The sequence below is a fragment of the Numenius arquata genome, chromosome 17 (genome assembly GCF_964106895.1).
Source record: "Numenius arquata chromosome 17, bNumArq3.hap1.1, whole genome shotgun sequence".
Lineage (NCBI taxonomy): Eukaryota > Metazoa > Chordata > Aves > Charadriiformes > Scolopacidae > Numenius > Numenius arquata.
Window position 1 is genome coordinate 4,328,138 of NC_133592.1, and position 24,131 is coordinate 4,352,268.

Below are 24,131 nucleotides of genomic sequence, written 5' to 3' on the forward strand. Positions count from 1 at the left end.
AGGGCCCCATCCAACCTGACCGTGAATCCTTCCAGGGATGGGGCACCTACCACCTCTCTGGACAACCTGGGCCAGTGTCTCACCACCCTCAGCATGAAAAATTTACCTGTGAGTAAACAGTGGTAGCTACATGAGACCAAGCAGCCTAGCAGAGTAATCCATTCTCATCCTGTAGACAGGAGTTGCAAGGACACACATCTTCAAAGCTACCTCATCTCTCCAGCGTTTTGCTCTGAAAGGGTTTAGAACAGACCACTTAACAGCATGCCCTCTCGACCCAGTTTTATGAAAATGTTATTAAGATACTTTTCTTCCATATTCCCCCTGACTCTTCCAATTTCAATAGTCAATTTTTTTGTATAGTCAGTTCAGCAGAAAGACAGCAGACCACCAGCAAAAGGAACCTCCAAGTTTGCTTCTCTCCAGCTGTAACTCACTTTAAGATAAAGCTCACATGCATGAATTTTTGCAGTATACAGACAATCAGAGAGCTAGTACAAAGTTATTTAAACCGTAACATGAATGAAGGTGGATTTTATACTTACACTTTGGAACAGCTAACATTTGTTAGAGTAATAAATGAAACAGGTCAAGAGGAGAAAAAAAAAAATAAATACACAGACATAGTGGTTCACTTCTGTTTAATCGGAGACTGTTACAAAGCGGCAGACACACATTACAGAGGTGGGTATGAGCAATGATCCATTCCCGAAGCACACAGTTCATAGAAGGTTCCCAATGGATGCAAACGAAGACAGCTCTGCATTTTCTTTGAATCTTCTTTGTAAAATGAAGGCTATAAAATTAAGCTAGTTACTGTTATTATTATTTGCATGCATTAAAGTGATGCACATACTTACCAGTCTCTCACTTTCTCAAATTAAATTCAACATCAGTATTTTGCCACCTGTCTTTTGAAAAAGATCAATGATCCCATCCCTTTCATACTACTTACACAAAAGCAGTAACAAGTTACAGAAAAAACCTTCACGACACACTAACTTCTGTGGCTGTACTGCTGCTGAGAGGGGACTAATTCCATCAGCTGCTTAAAGTACTTTAAGAAGGTACTAAAAACAGTCTGGAGTCTGGATTTGCTGCACGGTGACCAGAATCTCTGAAGGGGTGATTCTGAGCCATTAAGCAGAATTCTAAAGGAAATAGTGTGAACTCACTGTTCCATAGATACCGTACCAGCACTGGGAAGGCAGACTTCGGAACCACATGAGACCGGACAGCCGCTGCAACAGTATATCAGAAGTTGAGCTACAACTTAAGACTGCTCACCCGGTTATGAAAGCTCAAGATTCCAAGTATTGTTTTGGTCCCATCTCAGAAGAAAATAAACTTAATTCTACCAAAAAGTACTGCAACTGATTGCCATAGAAAGTTTCACAAAGAGAAGATGTTCTACCAGAGTCCGTGTTGGGATCTACCCTGGACAAATATACTTTTTGTTGATAAGACACCTGAGAACACCACTAGTCTTTAGCTATCCCCACTGATTGCCCAGCTGGTGTACAAGCAGTGCAGGTCAGCATCCAACCACTGTCAAAACAGACTTCACAAAGTAATTCAGCAGCTGAAAGCAATCAGTTACTCGTTCTGACTTTTTACTGAGCATTGCATCAAGTATCAACCAGGGCCAACCACAGAAGTTAAGATGCTTACTTTCTGTTAATAGGATAATGGCCTCAAGGCATGGTACCCCTATTATCCGTGCACATCTGCCATTAAAATACATAGGCAAAGATAAGTTATAAATTGTATTATACAACTTTCCTTGTTTGTGGTTTTTTGTTTTTTGTTTTTTTTTTTCCTTATAGGGAGAAACACCTACACACCATTATTCAAAAACATGCACATAGCTAGGTTTGCAGACTAAGTAATTTAGTGTGAATGACTGAGAACTGATGTAGAGAAGATACCAGGAGATGGGCTTCAAGTGCAACTATTCTAAAACCTGGGAAGAGAGAACCCCCTTGAAACTTTTTATGTTAGTATGGGGTTCCGTAGTGTCACATAAGATTTCAAAATCCTAAAATAAGCAATTCTGCTGGAAGCATCAAATCACTCAGGAAACTACACTAGACCACTCAAACGAGCTGGCGAAACTAAGGTGTATGTTCAGCTCCCACACCAGTATGGCTTTCCAATACTTATGTTCCTGTAATTACCCACCAATGACATCAAAAGCCCCTCAAATTCACCATGTGATAATATGCCCTTGAGAAGTGACTTAAAGCACAGAGTTTTACAGCTTATCCAGCTGTGAAACTATGCTTTGTACTACGGCACAGAAAGTTTTCATCTCCCGTGCTGATATGTAGAGATGAGGTACACAAAGCTTAAATAAAAATAAATGTATACAGCTATTCTGGAGAAGGCTGCATCCTTTATCCAATCCCAAAGAATCTCTCCTGTTTTCTTTTAGGGTGTAATATGTTCTATAAAATAAAAAGCCAAAATTTCCAAGAATATGGAATAGGGCAGAAGAAAAAAGGAATACAGGCAGAGCAGTAAGATAAAACAGCTGGAAAAACCCACATTTGTAGGTAGCCTCTGAAGTGCTGAAATATGCTAACGAAAAAAAAAAAAACAGAAAGGAAGAAGCTCCTGGCTTACAGGCCTAATAAAGTAAAAATCTGTTGGTAGGAAACAGTAATTAGCAACAGCTAAAGAAAAACGAAAGAAAGATTACATTACTGCTATGGATTCTTACAAACAGAAATGCTTATTCCCAAACACAACAAATATAGTAACCTATAAATGGTTCACTGATAAAACAGCTTCTTTTGTAATAGGCCGGTTACTGAAGAAGTGACTTCAACTTTAGATCTTCACACTTTTCAGTAACACCAATGGCTATTTAAGATTCTGTAGTAAATTTTCCTTACGAGTGCTTGCAGGTATTACCTACCCAAATGTGTAGTTAAAACCATTACAGATCTTCAAAAAAAATCCAGACGTTCACTCACTACTGAAAACAGCAGTAGGTAACAGATACATTCACATTTCAGAGACCAAAATTCCCCTCATGTATTTAAGAGGTATCATTTGAACAAATTATTTCAAATAGGAACATCAGGTACTTACAGATTAAACTAACCTGTACTGGCAGTGCTGTGGAATTTTTCTTCTCTACCAGTAAGTAGCAAATGCTGAAATTCTGCTGCTAGTTAACAGAAACACAAATTGTATTAAACCAAGGAGTTTAACCCATAATTTAGTTTTTCATTAAAAAAGCTGCCAAACTTCAATTAGTGCAATTTTTTGCTTAAGAAAAGCGTACGAAGTAAAGGCAACTATAAAACTACCTTCAGTTTGCCTTTAGTTTTCTGGTATTTTTCATACATATGCCAGAAGTTTAACAAGGTAATCCTCTTGTCTACCACAAACATAAAGGAAATTACAATACTTACATTGCCGGGTTCCTTCATTAAACAGTCTCATAAAGTGTTTTCTTATTCTAGACTTTACAAATGAAAGAGCAAAATGCATTTTCTTCCACTAAAATTTATGGGAAAGAAGCTAAAGAATTCAGTGCAAGTAACACATATGCAAGTAACTCAATGAAAAAAAGAGAAAGGAAAAACTCTGCACGACACCTTCATTTCGAAGCATTATGTAATTTCCTAAGTCGGGAGACAGTGAAATAGCTTCTTTGGTTGTATGGCATAACTTCTGGTAATTCAGTAATTGCTGTTAGCGAAAACCATTTATACATATTGGCTAAGGGCAGCAGAGGTTGAAATTCTTCACACACACCCCCTTTCTGAATAGCATCTGTGAACACGGTTAAGATTTAGGCAAAATTTAGGAAATAAAATTTGAGATGTCAGAAGTTTGACTCTGGTACAAGGCAGTTAGCTAACAGAGATCTGCTTTAACTTCTAACAAGGGAAATTTTTAAGAAAGCTTTCAAGCTCTCAAAGTTGTGTGTTTGTTTGTAGTTATGACGACACTAGCATTAAAATTCTACCATTTTCTCAGAACTTTTAAACTTCCTTAAATCCCTAAGAAAGAAAAACCTTAAGGTAAGTTCAAGACAATATTTATGGAGAAGTTAAATTCTGCGTCATTAAAACAGCAGTGTTGCCGATTTTTCTCACTGCAAGAACACCCGTAAGAATAAAACAAGTTATTGTAAACTTGCTCAGAAGGTGGAAGCACCTCACTATTCACACTAGTGATCAGGTGTATAAATACCAGCCTTCAGAGACAGTTCATACCATGGACCGTCAATACTGACCCATCAGGATGCTAAGAACAAACGACTGAGGACAGCATCCTGGATCCTATGGTTCAGGACAGGATATGGCTGTCTGCAAAAGCAGCAAGCTCAAGTGCCTGCCTCCCTCAAAGAGACCTTCACAATACAAAAGTAAAAATGTGTTCATTATACAACAGAATCTACAAATACTGTACACCAACTGCATTTTCTTGTAGTGGAGCCTGAACTACAATCTGCACTCTGACAATCAAGACTGCAAAAAGCTGCTGCTTACAGTGTGTAAGAAAACTCACAAAGTCTTTTCCAGAACTTCAAAAAGAATGTTATATACATTACACTTGAGAATCACTTCAATTCTATCTTGATCCCTTCAAAGGCTACTTCAAGACTTTTCTTACTCTAAACTAGTACCAACCTACCCCAACTATTACAGGAAAATATGGTAGTCACTGATAGCTGCATTTTTACAGAAGCCAGTCACTACCGTTATTTCACTGATCTGATTATTCTGACTGCAAGTACGCACACTTTAAAAAAATTTCTTCTGCAGGTAGCCTATTCGCCAGAGTACTTAAGGGCTGCAATGTTTATCAGGCAAGGCACAGAATACATTACAAACTCAACACACAATTCTAAAGCAAGCCACTGCTTCATGCATGGTACGAACTTCATTTGCCACATCTCCCATTCACTTTTCTTGCTAAAAACAGTGGGTGAAAATTCACCCAATTTAGCAGAATATCAGTACTTCTTGCCCTTAAAATAAAAAGTCATGTACCTCTACATAAGCTTACAAAAATCCCAAGCTCCAAGACCTACTTCCATTAATATCTATAATAGTCGAGTCACTAAAATATTACCATCATTAGAAAAGAAATTCCATGACCAGTGAGATGTACCAACTTTGTGATACACTGACTGCTGCAATACTGAGAGCTGCAATACTGGAGCGACAATAAAAACACATTACCATCCCTCAAAATAAAGAGATTTCATCTACATTGTAAATAACTATCCCCCTTAGATCCACACAAGGAGGCAGGGAGGAAAATGTCCCTAACAGAACTTTACAAAAAGAGCAAAATAGGGACCATTTGCACTAGATGAGAATGTTACAAGTTGTTTTGAAGAGATGACAGGCCAGCTGGTCTAATAGCTGAGGAGATACTCCCAGCAGAAAGCAGAGAGCCACTATGCCATCCTTCTGACTAGGAAGACAGCAGCACTTGCGTATCTATCTTTAAGGACAAAACACAATGCAAAAGGAAAATGCACATCATTACTTGCTGCAAATTTAAGGACAAACATCAGTCTGTGGAACAGATCACAGTAACATGAATATAATCTGCTTAAGCTACCGACTCCAAAAGAGGCAACAAAAAAGACCTGTCCTGTCCAGCCCTTTAGAGGCCTACAGAAAGGACAGGAACGTACAGGATGGAAGCAAAGGGTGCATGAACTATCCACCAGAAATTACAAGTAGTAATTGCAGTGTAGCAGGAACACCCAGAGTCAAAAACCCCTTTAATTCATACAGTAACACCCTGCAGAATTGTCTTCATGTCAAATGCGTCTTTCAGAAGCAGACTGTGAAATTAATCTTCCTGGAATAGTCCAAAAGCAGCTTCAAGAAAAAAAATTCTATAGCAATATGGCGCTGAGAAGTGCTATGTTTTGCTTACAAAACAAGCCAAGCCACAAAGAAATGGTTCATTTGCTCCAAAGTATTAGCATACAGAGCTTAAACAACGCCACAGTGAAAACAGGAACTGCATTTCGGAGACGTTTTTTCCACTAACATGTCAAACCTAGTTATCGTCAATGAAAATAGATCAAAGCAATTTCTCTAAATTCAAAAATTTTTAGCTCTCACCAGCGTATCAATTTATAAGATATAACCCAAGTGTGGATCTAAGTGGGATACTCCACTGGACACAAGACACCATATGTATCTGCATTTTAGCTCAGTGTGCTTGATGACAAGCCGAATGTGAGAAGCTGGATAAGAACTAACCAGTGCTGCATCAGTCTTAAATGGAAACTGGTGACAGAGTTCAGTATCAAGCATCTGAAATTTGCCTATTTTTCATTTTGAGTTTCTATGAGATTCAGACACTTAAAGTAAGAAGTACAAGCCATACTGCATATTATTTTTGGTTACACCATTTCCTTAGATATTCTAGGGAAATAAGAACTACGCCAAATGCTCCTACAGATTGAATATGTGAAAGAAGTACTAGTTGCAGTAGTACATCTTGAAGTGCTGTTCTCATCTTCACTGTTATTGAGGGTAGCACCACAATGAGAATTAGGAAAGTAACACCATGCTCAATAATAATTCTGAAACAGTGAACAGCAGACATGTCAATGTTCCAGTCACACTAGACAATCGGGGGGGGGGGGGGGGGGGGAGGGGGCAGAGTATAACAGGAGTGTGAAATCAACTCTTGTAACTAATTTAAGAATTACAACTCTACCCTTTAAAATTACTGGAAATCACATCAGCCATCATTACTTTGCAAAATCTTGAAGAAATTAAATACAGTCTATGGTCATCAAAAAACATCACAAATTTTAAAAATATCTCAAATTTTTAAAAAGCTTATTAAACCTGACTCCAACATTTGTTAATTTTCTATTTCACTGCTGGTAGGCTGCAAGGTCTCCCTGGACACTATCTGTTCTTCTGAAGCTGAAGTTGTCTTTAAGCAACCTCAAGCATTCAAAGCCAATGCATCTGCAACTAAGCCAGCAGCAACATTAAAGGCTCATTTTTCCTTACAAAGGGTACAATTTTTTGCTAGCCACTGTGTGAAAGAAGGAACTTCAGGTAAGTATATACCTTAAATAAATTTTGAACATACAACAGAATTCGATGAGGTTTCAAGAAAGTGCTATGACTTTCAGCATTGTTGCGAAAGACAAAGTATTGCCAAGTTTGGTGTATTTGAAAGATCGAGGAAAAGGTTTTCCCTGAAACTGACAAACTGAAAAATCTGCACCTTCATTTCTCATTCTCCTACTCTGCTTTACCAACTTGAATCTCTATTTCTTCATAGGGCTCTACATTAATATTTATTGTGGTGCAGCTCACATATGCAGCGGTATTAACATCTTAACCTCTTCCAGAGAAACTGTATTCTATAATTCAGGCTACACAATTTTGTGACTATAAATGTCACTTACCAGTTAAAACCTAAGTATTTTAAGCACTTCAGTAGATAATCTCCCCAGAAGAGGAAACATTAGCAATTAATATTTACATGCCACTAGTTGAGAGACTACACAAAAGTCACATTATCAAACCCAAATACAGCACAGATGCAATGCAGGGGAAGAGGGAGAAGGGGGCAGTGTCGCTGAAGGACTACCTGAGCAGCCTGGGAGGAAACGCGTTCCGTTAAGAGAAAAGGTACCCAAACATCTCAAAACATGTTCCCTCCCCCTGAGACTCTTAAAAACACAATGATAATAAAAAGATAAATATTAATATAGAGCCCATCTATCAAAAGAGAATAAAAAACCTAAATTAAAATAAATTTAGGGGCCTTCACCAAACTTGCTGCAAGTTTGGGGACATAAATATCCAACAGCCATAAAGCTGTGAAAGCCCCCAGAATGAATAAAATAAATCCCACTTGCCTCAGACTGAACAGGGCAACACTGAGACTCTGCCTCAGCCTGTCCTATGGCAGGGCTATAAGAAGAAGAAAAATTTAAATTTTAGAAAAAACATGACCCAATTAAGTGAAAGACATGCATTCAAAGATAACAAAATTCCAGTGATCAAGCAAACCAAAGAAAATGACTGCTATAGCACCTATTTTGCTAGGCCCAGACAAAACCTTTTACGGTTGGTAGCTATTTCTGAGTTGGACAGTTTGTTTTGCTTTGTATCTTGATCAATGGAACAGTCGTCTTGGGGCATTCTTCCCGTAACTGATAGCATTTACTGTACTAGTTCACAAAAAGTAGAGTTAAAGATTCCATCAGCCACTGAAAATATTCACCCTCACCTTAGTATTTATGTAGAAGCTAGACCAGTACAATTATTAAGACATTTACTATTAAGCATCATTAGTTACCATTTTAAATTGCAGCCCCAGCTCATGGACTGGTATATCAGAGTCTCAATTTAACTGAAGAGTCATAATGCCCTTCTTGCTGTTTATAAAACTGAAGTAATCTTGGTATTTCATTTTTTATCTTGTATGTAGAATTCTTTGATTCCTATAAAATAACTGCAGGTTATATATTCCATTCAATTTGTCCAAGTTTTAAGAAAGTAAGTTATACAGTTCTATGTAAGTTCTGTTCAAGAGCTCCATACACTAAAATAATTGCAGAAACCATAGAAGGCAGATGCAGCTGAATGCGTTTCTAGAAGCTTGTTTATATACTCCCATGCATGCACAGAGTGAGGAACAGTTATCCACTGAAATTATCAGACATACATCCCAGCCTCAAATATATTATCAACACCTAAAAATCTCATCTGTGGAAGAATAAACTTAAAAAATTCCCAAAGTTCCAGAAGAATTTTTTAGTCCACATGAGCCAGCTAAATCTTCGAGATTTAAAGCAACATTTGCCAAAGGCAGAAAGATGTTCTAAAGGCAGTACGAAACAGTCATAGCAAGACCTCTGAAAAACTAGCCTGGGCCTTTCCAAGGTTCTTTCATGCCAGTCCCATCCCTTTTGCTCTAAAAATCAGCAGATAGAGATCAGCCTCTCATCATGATATTGAGAGACCGTGCATAAAATAACTTAGAATCTTTTAAACAAGTCCTAGATGCCAGAAATTCTAAGTATTTTGCTAAACATATTTTCCCACCGGTGTCTGAACATTTTCTTGCAATGCTTTTTTTGTATTCAACATTTGCATGACATTCCAATTTAAAGATTGGTCAAAATCCACTTGCGAGTTTTTAATTTACTGTTAAGATCTGCCATGTCAAATTTAGGCAGCAACTGAACAACAAAGCCTCTACCTAGGTAATTATATCACTAGAGTCGTGCAACAGATACAAAAGAGATGCTTTTCTGTAATCATAAAAGCTTCTGCAATCTCCTTCCAGGGAGAGATTAACTAAAGCAAAAAAACTACGTGGCTGTGTTACATTAGGGATTTTGCTGGCACACCTATTTTGATTAAACTTTGTACTGTAAACCAAGCCTTAGTCTTTATACAAGCAATTACTACATTCAAAGTAGTTTTCCTCTTTTTGGGAAAATGCACCATAAATCCAATTCTCTGAACATTAAGAAGCAGTATCCAAAGAAATGAGGGCAGGGACCAACAGACAACATATGCACTGAAATACCCGCCTGTTTACAGAGTACACACAAGAGACACAAGAGTAACTGAAGATAGCCATATCACAGCTCTTACAGCACAGAAATGACAGGAGCAGGAATGTAAGTATCCACATGAAAAATCATGGAAAAATTGTCCACCTGCTGCTGAAGATTATTAGAGTACCATAAGAATAATACATGGCAGTACTTAGTTGAGGAATTATCATAACATTACTACTAAGGAAAGTTCAATCTTAAAATGTGTCCAAGCTAAAAGCCTATGTAGTATTAGCTACAAAACGGTGCTATTATTGGAACAACGGGACATTCACTATTTAAGAGGGAAACTCTTAATACAACTTGCAGAATATGCTGAGTTAACAGTACATGCAATAAGGTTTTCAGGTATTTACCCCAGGAAAAGTAAGGGTCTGAAAACAACATACCAATGAGTTACAGAAAGACACCAAAGGGAGAAGGTATTTACTTTACTAGGGGCAGGAGGGCAAAGCATCCTTGCAGCAGCAATACGATCTTCAGAAAAAGCAAGAAGTTCTATAGTTTTAAAAGCAGAAGTTAAGATCAATTTATCATGTATGAATTTTATGTATAGTATTACAAAAAGGATGAATGTAAGACACTGTAAAAATTTCTCCAGTGTTTTGTAATTATCCTTATTAGATAAACAGAAGAAAACCAGAGTATAAAAGCATTGCCTAAGCAAACCAGTTTTATCTGTTAGACTTACTTATAAAGCAAGATAAAGAGCTAACAAAAGATCTGACATCAAGCCCCACTCAGCACATTTGCAAGCCAAATACTGCACATCTGACAGGTGATCAGCAGATACCAGTGATCAGAGAGAACTGCTTCTCAACAGAGGCTTGGAGTTATGGTCTTAAAACTGGTAAACGCTTCAGGAAAAGCGCCTGACAATTCTTTATGGATAAACTAAGGCCAGTCGGCTGCAATTAGCGTACTGGATGCTCTAGTGCTTTTATCAGCTATTCCACGACCCCAAATTTGAAGCTGAGAGACAATGCAGTATTTCAGCTGTACTGTATTTCTGGACTATTAAGAGACAGTACAGAGTAAAATCACATGAAGTACTTAAGTGCAGCTAAAACTACCCAATTCTTTCAAGAAAAAGAGCCAAAATCCTCAGTATTGTAATGAAGTGAATAAACCTCCACCATCTACAGGACATAAACTGATACAAAAATGCTTATAACCCTTCTAACCTACCCTAAAGGAAGGGATATCCCCGTAAATTAAATTGTACAGATAAGTCTTGAGGCTGGAACTTGTATTTAAAGTTGACCTGCAAATGAAAAATTCACCACTCCTTTTTTGCCTCATTGTGAAGAGACCACAGCTCCTCTCACTTCCCTTCCCTCCAAGAAGTCTCCCTCTACATTTTCCTTCTCATCAGAAAGGTAGCACACTAACACAGTGTCATTAGACATTCAGAGAATTACAGCCCTGGCAGTTAAGTTTTCACTCTACTTTTATAAACAAATAAATGACTAATTCATACAGGGAAGACCTCTTTTTGATAACTGTTATTAGGAGAACTGATAAAAAGGCCTCTTACTCTAGACATTTTCATTAAATGGCTGAAGAAACAGCCAACATCTGCCCATAACACATAATAAACTGTTCATCTTTTAGGCTCTGCTGAGATCTGAAATTCTGAACATTTAACGTAAAAATATAGCATATAACGTATTACTCTTGCCCCTCTTGTCTCTTTGATACACTGAGAAGAAAGCCAAGCTACTTTTTCTCTTTTGCAGGTCAACTTCAATACAACATCAACTGGAAGTCACTCACCCATGTGACATGCACCTAAGCTTCTAGAAATCTTCACCTAAAAGGCTCCTGAAATTCATATGCATTTGCAAATTAAAGAGAGTCAGTCGAAGAATGAACTAACAGGACACATCTGGCACTAGAATGCATCTTAGAGCAATCGCTTTTACATCCTACAAGTAAGTGCCAGGACTAGAAATCACTTAAAATTTCTTGAGGACAAGAAAGCACAAATAAAGAAACATATGCATTAAGAGAAGTTACAACCAAGAGTTAAGATGTGCCTCCTGCAGCCTCAGTTTTGAGGAGTCAGTTAATAAGTGTACAGGTCTTTGTCTACTCAGATGTGCAGCTAAGGAGTGACTTAATTTTAGAACAAGGAATTCAGATTTTATCAGAACAGCACCGATAATCGTGCTCATTACACCAAAAGCTACCATGGCATGCATCTGTACAAACCTTTCAGGCAGTTGTCCACAGCTGGTCATGAATAAAAAGGCATATAAATTTTTCTCTTCTTTTATTACAATGAAGTTTATAACAGTACAGAAAAGTCACATGACCTTAGTGGGTCAGTTTACTTAAACCCTGAAACAGGAGGAACTCTAAATACATTAAATATTGTTACAAGTTCAGACTTTAATGTACAAGTAGTCGGGAACAGTTACAGCCCTCACCAAACTATGTTGGGGACATGAAGTCCAACAGCACTTGAAGTGCTGTGAAGGCATCATTTCACAAATAGCAACATAATGTTACAGAACTTGCCTTTAAGGTGGTATGTTCATGTAATTCCAGCGCCTTCACAATTTAACGAACCATATTTACTATACTTCACTTCTAAAAACCTAGATGAAACATGAAAAAGAAGCCATACAGTATAAATTGCAACATCAGGAAAAGTTCCTGTTATTATTCCAAATAATTTTTCCCGTGTAAAATAAGAATGTCCAATAGCTCCTTGCATGTGGGAAGATACTTATTTTTTTAAAGTCACAATGAAGCCTTAATTGACGGAAGCTCGCCTATATTAACAGCACAAGATGAGAAAAGGTTTAATCTCCAAACCTATTAGAGTGTGTGTAGTAGCATCAGTAGCGGCCACCTTGCGACATTACAGGAGGTCTCATTCCCATTGGAGGTCGAGGAGGTCCACTTTGGTAAGGGGGCACCATCGGAGGTCCCTGACCGTATGGAGGCATCGCTCCAGGAAGATACCCTGGCATGCCCTGGTGATGAGCACCATACTGACCTATAAGCAGAACATTTAAGATGCAAAGAAGATTTTTATTTTTTTTTTAATAATGGGCAAAAGTTGCATTTGGTGAAAAGCTTCACCTCCCCGCCAGTATATGCCACTTAACAAGTTTTTAAAAAAGTTTATAGCCAAGACAAATCTTTCCAAGAAACGAAAGCTAGAAAATTTATGATTACCATGAGGTGGCATGGGAGGTCTCATTCCTTGTTGTTGAGGAGGAATTCCTGGCTGCGGTGGCATCATACCTCCAATTGGTCCAACTGGTGGATTACCCAAGGAAGCCTGTCCTGGTCGAGGCAGATTACGCTGATATTTAGGCAACTGTGCCCTTCTCTCTTCCTAAAACAAGGAACAGACAGCCATAACACATTTTAAGACTAAAACTCACCAAAAGCAAAGTAAGTAAGAGTGTAACAAAGCATATTACAGGTTCTAAACTATTTCAACTACTTTACAAATTCAAAGACTGCTGTTACAGTAGCATTTGGATTTTCCCCCCTTCCTTCAAAGTTACTGTATTAAGACTGGCCAATTTAGCAACACAAGTTCTCCTCCCTCAGCTGAAGAAAGTCTCTTTGGCCTAACAAGTTGAGAAAGCCAAACAAATCAAGAGAACCTTAATTTCAGTTCAGATATTTGTTTCATCCATAAATTTTGTATTTCTGACCACTGTAACAGCACCAAGACCACTTCCAACTGTTACGTCTTTTGTCCTCCACTCACTAGCTGTATCTATTTAACTTCAAGCATAAGTCATACGCACAAGAAGTCCAAATTCTATTTTGGGTAATTTCCTATCACCAAGAAAACTAAGTCTTAGGTTTGCAGCAAGATCATTGTAATATGCCAGTCATGAGTTTACAATCAAACAAGTTTTCTCGATGAATGGTTCTGTTACATTAATTCTGCAGTTTGCACTCTCACTGTTACTAAAATACACATAATGCAGAGCTCAGAAGAAATCCTATTTAATCAGCCTTATCAGCATAAATTATATTTTTCAGGAAGACAATGAAAATATTTTAACTTACCAGTGATATATCCTCATCTGGATGGATCAACTTACTGGTTGCACTGGTTGTGGTGAGGGTAGCTGGCTTACTTGTTATAGATGTAGCTGGTTTAGCCGCAGTACTGTTTGTTGTGCTAGTGGTTGAGGCTGTAGACTGTGTGTAAGCAGGGAATGTAGGTTTTGGGGGTTCCGTTGTTGTTGCAGGTGTAGAATTCAAAGGTTTGAAATCAGTACCAACTGGACCTGGAACAGCTGCTGCAGCCTGTGAAACACAGAGACAGATCAATATTTATTTCTCAAAGCATAAGAAAACTTAAATGATGGCTGTTAGACCTCTGAAACCTTCCAGTGAGATACATAATTAAAACAAGCTTGACAAAAGTAAAGTTCAGCCTTATTGCATACTAGAGCAACTGAAAACAAGACAAAATAAAACCCAGTATATACACATATATACACACAAACACACACTGGAAAGTCTAAAATTTGCAGGTCAAAAGCCACAACTAAAAAAAAAAAAAAAGGAACAACAACAACAAAAAAACACCCCACTATCAATTTTTTTAATCTCAAATACTGGGTTTGGTAAATGTCTGTATCATTCCTGAATTACTGTTTTATTAAGAGCCTATAGGTATAAATTCATTGTTCTTTCACTAAATTATCTGCATATTTTATCAACCATTAGTTTAGAGTAAAGCTTAAAGTGTTAGTATTCATTAGATATTTAAGAAATGTTTTAAGTATTTAAGAAAGCTCTGTCGTGTCAGGGTTTTTGTTTAAGCGTTGTCTCTATAAAAACACTGCAATATTTTCACAAAGTACTACATCTCTCTGTATCTTTAATCTCGCGTGCAAAAGAAAAATCAACTGAAGGCAGACATGAGGTTCACTACAGACTCCAGCATCTCACTTTCCTTTTTTCTTAAATTAAAACTGTTAGAGAAGAAAGGTTTGCTTTACCAAGCTTTCTCTGAAGATGCAGCAATCTCCAAAGCAAACTTTAGTTATGAGAGAATGCTTTTGTTTCTAGTCACTGTACATTTAAAATTAGCTTAACTTCCCAATCAAAACAAAATATTTCAATTTTTTGCGCATAATGCAATTATAAGATTTCCTACATTATGATGTACCATATTAAACAACAAACTAAAAAGCCTTTACCATGCATCAAGCTAACCACTGCCCACTAAAATGCATTTAACTGCTTTCATGCTTTTTTAACCCTTTAGAACCAGGATGTAACATTCCGTTCTTTCACACTAAGAAACACTGGGCACTTTGACATCTTTATTTCTAGCAAGATGCAACTCACAATCAAGGACTCTGCAGTTTTACCAGCTAAACATAATCAGGAATATAACAGAAATTATCTGAAGATGTTTAGTCAATTTTAGATTTTTCAGAACGGTCCAAAGGGTTAAGTTGCAAAGCAATTTGTTTTTAACTGTGACTTCCTGCGTACTTGTGCTGTGCTAGGAAACAGAGCGTTAGAAGATGCTGACAGACTTTCTGAATTGGAGGAAGCTGCACTTGAGCTTGTGACAGGTGTCCCCATCTGTAGCATAAAAGAAAGGAAACAGTGAAAAGTCTCCAAACAAATGGGTGGAAAGTATCCAGATGAAAGGATTTCTTATGCTAAGTCCCTTCTTATGAAAGGACTGTGCTTTTGTAACAAGTATCTTCCCTGCTGAAGTCCAAAATGCAAATCGTACACTATGAAGGTTTCTGCAACATACTTGAAAGCAAGTAAAAACTTCAGGACTTATACACAACAAGTGCAATCAAAGGGTAGAGGTCACAAGCCACTATCAATTCCCCACTTCCCTCCCCAAAATATTTACAGAAATTTTTACTACCTTAACTTCTAAACTTTTTGAAGTAAAAAGCCTCTCAATTCAGGCAACATTTAAAACAGTTTAACAAGACGACAGACTAAACTAGTCCATCTATTGGTAGAGAGCTCATTATGAAAAGAACAGGAGAGAACAACTCCTGTCTAGATTCATACCTGGGAAATTTTAGATAAGGTTCTATGCAATCAGATCGCTGTAAGTCATTAACACATCCCTTCTCCCACCCAAAGAACCCTTATAAATGACAAACTCAAGAAGTGTTTTGCCTACTCCTTTCTTCCCCACCTGCTTACGAAACTTCTGTCTGGTTTCATGGCTGTTGTAAGACAAACAAAAGAATCTTTAAAATTTCATTCAAGCACTACACTGAATTAAACTTAAGGACCAACACAAGCGAGGAACTTAACCAGCCACTTCTTGGGCCTCCTCAATAATAAAGAATAGATACTGTTGACACAGTAGCAAGTTGAAGAATACAACACTAGACTCCAGCTATGCGACACCTTACCTGCCCTGCACTTGGGAAGAGTGGTTTAGTAACTGGAGGCTGGGGGGTCGGTGCTGACGCAGCCGGGGCTGGAGGCCTGTTAAGAATGCCCGGTGCTGTAACAGGCTGTGCTTGGGTCATTGGAGGCATCCCAGGACGAGGACCAACAGGTGGTGGCATACCTACAAACCACAAAGAATCGTTAACAAATCAGGCTGAAGGAAGTTAAGATATTCCTTTAGAGGATTTTGTTCACAGTGTTCCTTAGAACAAAGTCTTGCTCCCCAGGAAAAATGGATTTTTAAGGCAACAGTAAAATAAAAACATGGCAAAGGGTAATGCCAGCAGTCACCTATAAGTGTCCGTGCACAGGCAGTAACCTCAAACATGTCAGAGCAATACTGAATTAAGTTGTGTTTTCTACTGAAGCTTCAATGATGAAGTTGTTTATGAGCTCAATAAATCAATGCAATTAATGCAGTAACTGTATCCAACACACTGTGTCTATGCTGCCAAGGGCATGGATAAAACTGTTACAAAATCCAGAAAATGCAGCCATTGTGAACGGTATCAGAACTTCGACCAAAACAGAAAAGAGTTTTGCTGTGGATTTTTAGCACAGTGGAACCATGACACAAGGCTACTTTTTGTAGCCTATCAACACAATACACACGCTCTGTATGGGTGGATCTCCAGGAAGAGGTTCAGAGATGGGAAGTTAACAGCTCACATGGGTTACACTGTATTACTGACAGGATATCTAGTCTGTAACTGTCCTAGAGGCTTGCCTCCTCCCCCAGTGAGAAATGTGGGCAAACCACCAAACCTCAAGGTATGACACCATAGCTGCTGTCAGGTGGAACACCTTGAGAACTTAAGGCTGCTTAAGAGTTGCACAAGCTTAAGAAACAACTCCTCTAGCTGTGGTAAGAAACAAAAATACCAGTTAGTTTCTTCACACAGCCAAGTTCACTACTTGGGTATATCATCAACACAACTTCTCATTTCCCACAACATTTTCAATCATTATAATTTACCAGCTGCGGCCACAGACATTAAAAAAGGGGATACAGAGAGACTAGGCAACACAAAAGCCAGAGAAAGTGCATCAGGAAGAGAAAACTACATTCTATTTATTACCTTCACAATGGTACCAAACACAAATAATTATTTCTAATCAAAAGCTGTAAATCAAACCCTTCACCTGTGCACAAGAGTGGCTTTTGTGGCAATCAATCCACATCAAGGTGGTGGCATAAGTCTGTATATTCTTTATATAAATCCTAAATCTCAGTGGAAATAAATAAATAAATAAATAAATAAAATTTAGCTCTCACCATAGTATGAGTTCGACAACCCTGACCTACCTGGTGGCATACCAGGCATAAGAGGTGGTATTCCTGGCCCAGGAGGCATCATTCCACCCATTGGCATCATCCTATTAAACAGAAAACAAACACTGGTATGAACACTCACAATCAACTCTTAAGTCAATTGGCACATACCTGTATTAGATAAAAAATTATAGTAAATAGTTTCAAGAAGAGACAATTGAAAACCATCTGACTCCAGTTAGAAATGTTTTTCCATAAGAAAAAACAAAACAAAATCAAAAAAACCCAAGAAAACTTCCAAATGTTTTTTTATTTGAACCTGAAGTCCTCAAGCTTTCACTTTCACTATTAACAGATTTCCAGAACTGGTGTCTCTCTTGAAATCTACCTCAGGCTACTAGTTCAAAGCACCTGACCTTAGTAAACTCAGAAAATTTGAAAGTAGGAAAAACAGCAAACTCCAATCACACTAAAATTGCTGTACATCTGCTATCACTCCTTTCTGACACCATAAGTCTATGGGTGGATATAGAACCCTCATACTATTTTAACATATTCTCCTTCCTCTATTGAATTGCAGACACCCAAAATCTGTGAAACAATTCACAAAAATACTGATAAAAGCAAAGCAGAGACTGCAGGATAAGAAAGCTTCTGGAACTTTGTTTATAGTAAATATTCCCTATGCTAAGGATAGAAAAGTAGAATTTATTTTAAGCAAGAAGTCCTTATTATGGCATATTTTCCCTTCATATTAAAAATGCGTTTGGGTTATTTTTCCTTCCTTGCTACTGATACCTGGACAAAAAATGTCTGTACTTCCTAACGGAATGGTGGCATCTAAATGACTCCCTTTACTCTTATCTACTAAACCACACTACAAATAAACACACGTTCCCCATCTAAACTATACATAAAACCCTTAATATAAGCAAATTCCTCCTGCACAGGGCTGCAACTCCATAAAAAAAATAAGCTTTCTACAACACTAAGTGCTTTTAAATTGGGAAGCTATAGATCAATATATGTGACTCCTTTATAGGGAACAAACTCCGTATAGTCAAGTTTGCTTAATTTTTTTCCAGACACTCAAAGCTGGATTAGGGAAACAAAATAAAAGACTGTTTATTATTTTAGCTAGCAAGATAAAGCAGATACGTGGCAGCCAAGTCCCCACCAAAACCCCATTAAGAAGCAGTTCCTATTTGTATGACAAAGTCAAGAAACCTTCACCATTGCTGTTTCAAAAATCAAAACAAGTCATCATAAACAGACGAGCACTTATTCTGCAAAGCAAATTGCCACCCAGTCTTATTTTTCTTCTCAACTTGTCTACCACTGCTGCAAAAGGAACAGCCAATGCAGAAGTAGTGACTGGGAACATAGCACCACCGCTCCTTTTTTGGGTGAATGGTTGGAGAAGGCAAACTCAGTCTTGCCACCCATTTTGACAACTGTTAGACCCCCAAAAAAGTGCTGGATGCTCGCTGACTGCTGCCACTAGAAAAATGAGTTTCTGAGAAATTGAGGGATAGTGCCAGAACCGAGGCGCATTTAGATAAAGCATAAAAATTTCAGCTATCACACAATAACAAAGCCTAACTAGACATTTCCCCCAAATTCTTAAGCAATATTCAGAGGTTTTCAGTAAGACAGTTTCAAGCTTATCAAAAACATGACATAAAATGGCATAATGAAGGTACCTAGAATTACATTAATGAGATGCTTACATGTTTCCACCACAAAATGACTGCATGTATTTTCTCTGTTGATGTAATCTGTGAAAATTTATGACAAAATCAAAAATCTAACTGTGATTTTCCAAACACACTGTGATAGGGTACGGTGTCAAGCCCAAACAAGCATAAAACCCAACATATTACTTTCACCCAAAATGCAAGAAGAATTTAAATTATCCAGTATTTTTTTCCTGTTAGGTTGATGACTGATAACCAGATGCACAACAGATGTGCAATACACAAAGGAACAGTGGTTCACAGAAGGCTCTAAACCAACACAACAAAACTTTAAATTATTATTCTACTACTGAATAAAGTTAAGGGAAAGGCAACATACTTTATATAATAAACTCACAGTTTGACAATATTTTAATGTTGGTTTACAGCCATCCAGTTCTTTCGTTAGTCTTAATATTAAGGCTACAGAGTTCACAGATTCTCCTATGTACATTTTTCTCATCAGTTTACTTTTTCTGTGACAGTTTAAAATGTACAGTATGAACACATAATATTAAGTCTTTCTCGCTACTCACCCAGGTGGCATTCCAGGCATAACTGGAGGCATTCCAGGCATCATGGGTGGAACACCTGCCATTAATGGTGGTATACCTTAAAAAGAAAAATGAACTTTAAACAACTCCAACAACATGCAGTCAGTAACAAATCACATCTAATAAATTTAGACTGGATAAGTGCTTTACGGGAGCTCTAGAAGATTGTGGTTCTGAAGTAACACTGCTTACAAACAACGCAATACAAGATTATTTGCAAATCTGACTTAGATTCATTGTTCTCAGCCCTGCAAGACTGTGTAAATTTACTTAGTATTCTCCAAAGAACATGCCTTATCGTTACAGAAAATGTAGTAAGAGCCTGGTTTTTGCTCACTGCCATTGATCAAAATTCTTTCCTCAATACATCCATGGCCTTTGTATAAACTGCCTGTTCTATGTTAGCAGTCTCTAAATCTATGGCAGCCTTTCTGCCCTGTTTTTAAAATCTTGTTACAAAGTACCACAAATATCATTGTTAGACTTATGTTTAAAGTACTAATCTGTCTTACTACCATATTAACATTCCTTCAATCTAGAATCAAGCATTAGGTATCTTAATCCACTTCATAATAGAAAATGTGTGCGCGCACACACAGAACGGGGGAAGAAAATGAAGAAACTGCTTATGTGCACCTCACAGAACTATTCTGTGACCTCTAACACCTAGTGTTAAACTGGGCAGATTGTTATTCCAGCACACAAGCAGCAATCTGTTTCTAGTCAGCTTTTCAGTAACTAGCTTAAAACACCCTCTCACCTGGAGGCATCCCTGGTGCTCCCGGCACAGGAGGCAAACCCGGCTGCGCCATCGGGGGAATGTACCCCGTCTGCGGCTGGACTTGCTGGGGTTGAAATGAAGTTGAAGCTGCAGATTCGTCATCTTCATACTCATCAGAATCATCCTGTTGTTTCTTTTTCTGGCTCTCTGCTGAAGAATACAATTCATATGGTCAGACTAAAGGCAAGTTATATTCTATGAAATTCATTTTATCTGGGATATTCTAACTGGAACGAAAATAATAAAATTCAGATCTTATCAGCATATTCAAAAATTCATAGAATCACAAAAAACTATGTGAGCCCACCTATATGTACAAATAATAAAGGCAATGAAAGTGACTCATGCTGTAGTAACCCTCCAACCCTCAACATAAACAGGGATCTTCCTTCAAGTCAGTCCCATGCTGTCCAGAACAAGCCAAAGTAGTTCAAATAAAGGTATACTTAAACAGCAAAGAAATCTAAGTATTTGGACATCATCAGGCTTGTAACACCCCTGGCCTTTCCTGCCTTTACCCTCAAAAATAAAATCACCATCCCCACATTCATTAGGTAATCGCTGTAGCTGCACCAGCGTACAGCTATTTCTGCAAAGAAAAATCTCTCATCCTTCTACGTGACTGGCAAACGTCTACAGTTGCAGTTAGAGAATGCATTAAACCCAGCCCTTACTCTTCTGAGAACTGAGACATGTATCACACAGCTTAGTATCAGTAAGAATCAGACTGAGGAAATAACAAATAACTAGTGAGACTGCACTTTACCCTGAGTTTTTTGTTCAAGTAACCTCCTCCGTTCCTCCATATCTTTTTCTGGAATGCCCTCCATGCCATAGATTTCCAGTTCAATGTCTGTTCTTCCAGGAATAGCATTTGGAACAGCATCTATTGTTTCTTTATGTACCTAAAGAAAATGAAGAAAAAAAAAATCCTCCTGACCATAATTCAGGTTACAGTCTACGTGTTCTTCAACCAGCTTCAAGACAGAAAACAAACATCCTTAACAGCGAGAATCTCTCTGGCCAATCAATCATTCTCATGATATGTGCTTCCTAATCACTGTTGACTACAACGAGCTTCTAAAATCAGTTTATATAAACTTGTCTTCTGAACACCAAGACAATACAGATCCTTCACTCCTCCCACACCCCAAAAATGACAGCAGAGATATCTACTGCATACTCTCCATACAACTGCTGACACAGCAGGACTCCTGTTCTAGAAACAGACCATTGCTGTCCTTTTCTCATCAGTTTTTAAGACTCTGGAAGTCCCAAAACCCCCACCATCTTTTTAAGTTCACTATTAATTCCAACTTTAGATACTGTTAAAAAAGCTAATGTAAATGTAAAACATCTTACCTGCATGCAATGTATAGCTAAACCAGGTCCTGTATAGAGTTTCTTATGACATATATGGCATTTAAAGTGCTTTGCTTTTTGATGTTGTATAAGGATTTTTTCATCATCAAAATCCCTGTTACAGTACCTATGGAAAGCTGTTAAGGAAACATCTAATCCTGAAAGTGACCTTCTATATAACACTAACCTAATTAGCATCATTGTGATTTTTGCTAAAGAAAAAAAAGCACAGGAAGCATCTCTGAGCATTCAAAGCACGACAAATATCTCACAGATCTCTGCAACCAAACCTCTCCCTCACACCACCCAGCATTTCCCTCTTCAGATAGGTACAAAACTGGCAAGATGTGTGCACACAGTCAGAACCATCATTTCATTCCATATTCTTTGACACATGCTTTTCAAGTCCTAGTTATTTCTAAGTGGACTCATTTCTTCTCTGTGTACATGTACATTAAAATAAAGTTGCAAAAGCACTAAAGGAGAAACAGACTTGAAATCCAGAAAAAGGAAGTGATACTAAATACTTAGAAGTGGTGCCTATTTAACAAGAAGTATCAGTAGCTAACATTTATAAAAGAAAACAAATGTTTTATTTAAAAATTCCTTTTTCAGTCACTCACCAATTCTTATGACACTACATAATTCACAATGGTCATTAAAGAATTCAGGTTTTAAGAACAAACATTTTAAGTGAAAAACTTTCTTGACATCTGTGTGACAGAAGAGGCAAACTGCAATCTCCTTTCTGCAGGTCAGCATTAATATTTCACCAAAGACTCCAAACACATCTTCCTAAGCAAGACAAATATACATTTGCTAGTAGTTGCTCCTTGTTAACACTGTGTCCTCCACTTCCACCAAAACTTGAAACATATTAATATCTAAAACAGAAGCACAGATGCCTTCCAAAATATAACTGTTGAAGAAAAAAAAAATAAAAATCTCAGAGCACCTTATAAATTCCTTTATTAAACAATTTTAGATCGGGCAGAAACGTTTTAGAAAGAAGTTAAATCTGTAATCACCCCCAACAAAAAGCAGATTGTGAAGGAGCGATTAAAGAAAAATCCAACGGCATTTCTGGGTACCGAGAAATTATACGTGACTTTGATGCGGCAATTACAAATTTGAAAGGCCTCTCCCCCCAGAAAAAAAATTTTTCAAAAAGTCTCTTCTAACCACATCTGCCCCACTTCTTGAATAACTGCATTTATCAGAGGCAGGGTTTTCTTCCGTTAACATCCACCCCCCGCGGGATAAAGACGGTTCTCTATTTTCCCCACAGCCTCGGCAATCCCGCCGGGCCTGCCCGGAGGAGCGCCAGGGAGAGCCGGCCGAGGAAGCGGCGGCCCGCCCCGCCTGTACGGGACGAGACGAGCCGCGAGGCTGAGGCCTCAAGCGCGGGAGCGGGCGGCCTAGGCCGCGGCGGGGGGGGGGGGAGCGGGGGAGGAGAAGCAGGAAGGGCACAGACTAGGCCCCATCCCCGCGCTGAGGAGCAGAAAACGGAATCGGACCAGACACGAGGCCAAACCGTAACAGAGATGAGGATAAGGAACAAGCCCCGTCCCCGGACGGCGAGGAGCCGGGCGGAGAATGGGACGGGACAGAGATCCGACGGGGCCAGGCCGCTCCCTTCCCCCACCCAGCTCCCCACACCCGCCTCATCCCACACAGAAGGATACCAGCACCAAGGTTTCAGCTGCTTCTTCTTCTTACGGCCCATAGCGGCGGCGCTCCCGACCTACTAGAAAAGGAGACGGCCGAGCTCTTCCCTCCTGAGCCGCAACGCCCACAACAGCGTCTCCGCAGAGCCGAGCGAGGCAGGCACAAAATGGCCGCCACCGTCCCTCCTGGCGCCACCGCCTCCGAGCTCCCAGCCTGCACCGCGGCGGGAGGCGGGGAGGGGGGGAGTGCCCACGTGACGGGCCGCGGCAGTCCCTGCCGCCCCGTGGGCTGTCCCATAGTGCCTCGCGGTGGCGCTGGGCCGCCATTTTGTCACAGGCGGTGTGAGGGAGTTGAGCAGCTTGAGGAGGCTGGTTGTGTTATCTCCGTGTTTAACGTCAGGGAGAAACTGTGGTGATGGGGTTTTTTTTTTTGTTTCCTTACGAAATTAGACTGGGCAAGAAGCCGGTATCTCTTAAACGGTCCGCCCTACACAGTGCTTTGGGGCTGGTTACCTGGCTTGTGGCAGGGAGGCCTTGGAGCCTAGCACTCTGAGAACACTAAAACTGACAGAAATGTGTTGAGCCCTCACCTTCACGCAGGGTTTGGGTGTGAGAACTGAGATCAGTGTGTATTGATCAACTGGAACAAACAGATCCAGCAACAGATGACATTTTTTTCATGCCTTCTGCTGTCCTCGGCAGCCCGTTTTCACTGCACAAAGGTACTGTCATTGATCAAA

General features: G+C 38.9%; 1 protein-coding gene across 14 annotated transcripts; it reads right to left on the reverse strand.

Annotated features, from left to right (window-relative positions):
* Positions 1-625: 625 nt before the first annotated feature.
* On the reverse strand, positions 626-23,617 carry ZNF207 (zinc finger protein 207). 14 transcript variants are annotated; one of them, XR_012463544.1, is made up of 15 exons: positions 23,410-23,579; positions 21,725-21,851; positions 21,129-21,267; positions 20,342-20,509; positions 19,564-19,639; positions 19,022-19,069; positions 17,325-17,395; positions 15,979-16,139; positions 13,634-13,876; positions 12,779-12,941; positions 12,413-12,596; positions 12,113-12,192; positions 7,877-7,931; positions 3,110-3,175; positions 626-1,241 (listed from the first exon to the last, which is right to left on the reverse strand). XR_012463544.1 is itself a non-coding variant. In XM_074159922.1 (12 exons), the coding sequence occupies exons 1-12, from the start codon at positions 23,448-23,450 to the stop codon at positions 12,436-12,438; spliced, it is 1,491 nt and encodes a 496-aa protein (XP_074016023.1). In that variant the 5' UTR covers positions 23,451-23,594; the 3' UTR covers positions 11,723-12,435. The 14 variants fall into 14 exon arrangements, 13 of the variants coding, with proteins under 13 accessions (XP_074016031.1, XP_074016023.1, XP_074016021.1 ...); XM_074159922.1 differs by lacking the exons at positions 626-1,241; positions 3,110-3,175; positions 7,877-7,931 and adding an exon at positions 15,080-15,172 and having other exon boundaries at positions 11,723-12,596; positions 23,410-23,594; XM_074159920.1 differs by lacking the exons at positions 626-1,241; positions 3,110-3,175; positions 7,877-7,931 and adding an exon at positions 15,080-15,172 and having other exon boundaries at positions 11,723-12,596; positions 17,295-17,395.
* Positions 23,618-24,131: the final 514 nt, after the last annotated feature.

Bases quoted from the DNA above. Each gene is read 5' to 3' on its own strand.
- ZNF207 (XM_074159920.1), bottom strand. From the start codon at position 23,450: ATGGGCCGTAAGAAGAAGAAGCAGCTGAAACCTTGGTGCTG. The intron at 17,396-19,021 runs GTAAGCATCTCA...TCTGTTTAATAG, and splicing joins TCATTTTGTGGTGGAAACAT to GATGATGCCAATGGGTGGAA. The intron at 16,140-17,294 runs GTGAGAGCTAAA...TGTGGTTTGTAG, and splicing joins GTTGTCGAACTCATACTATG to GTATGCCACCACCTGTTGGT.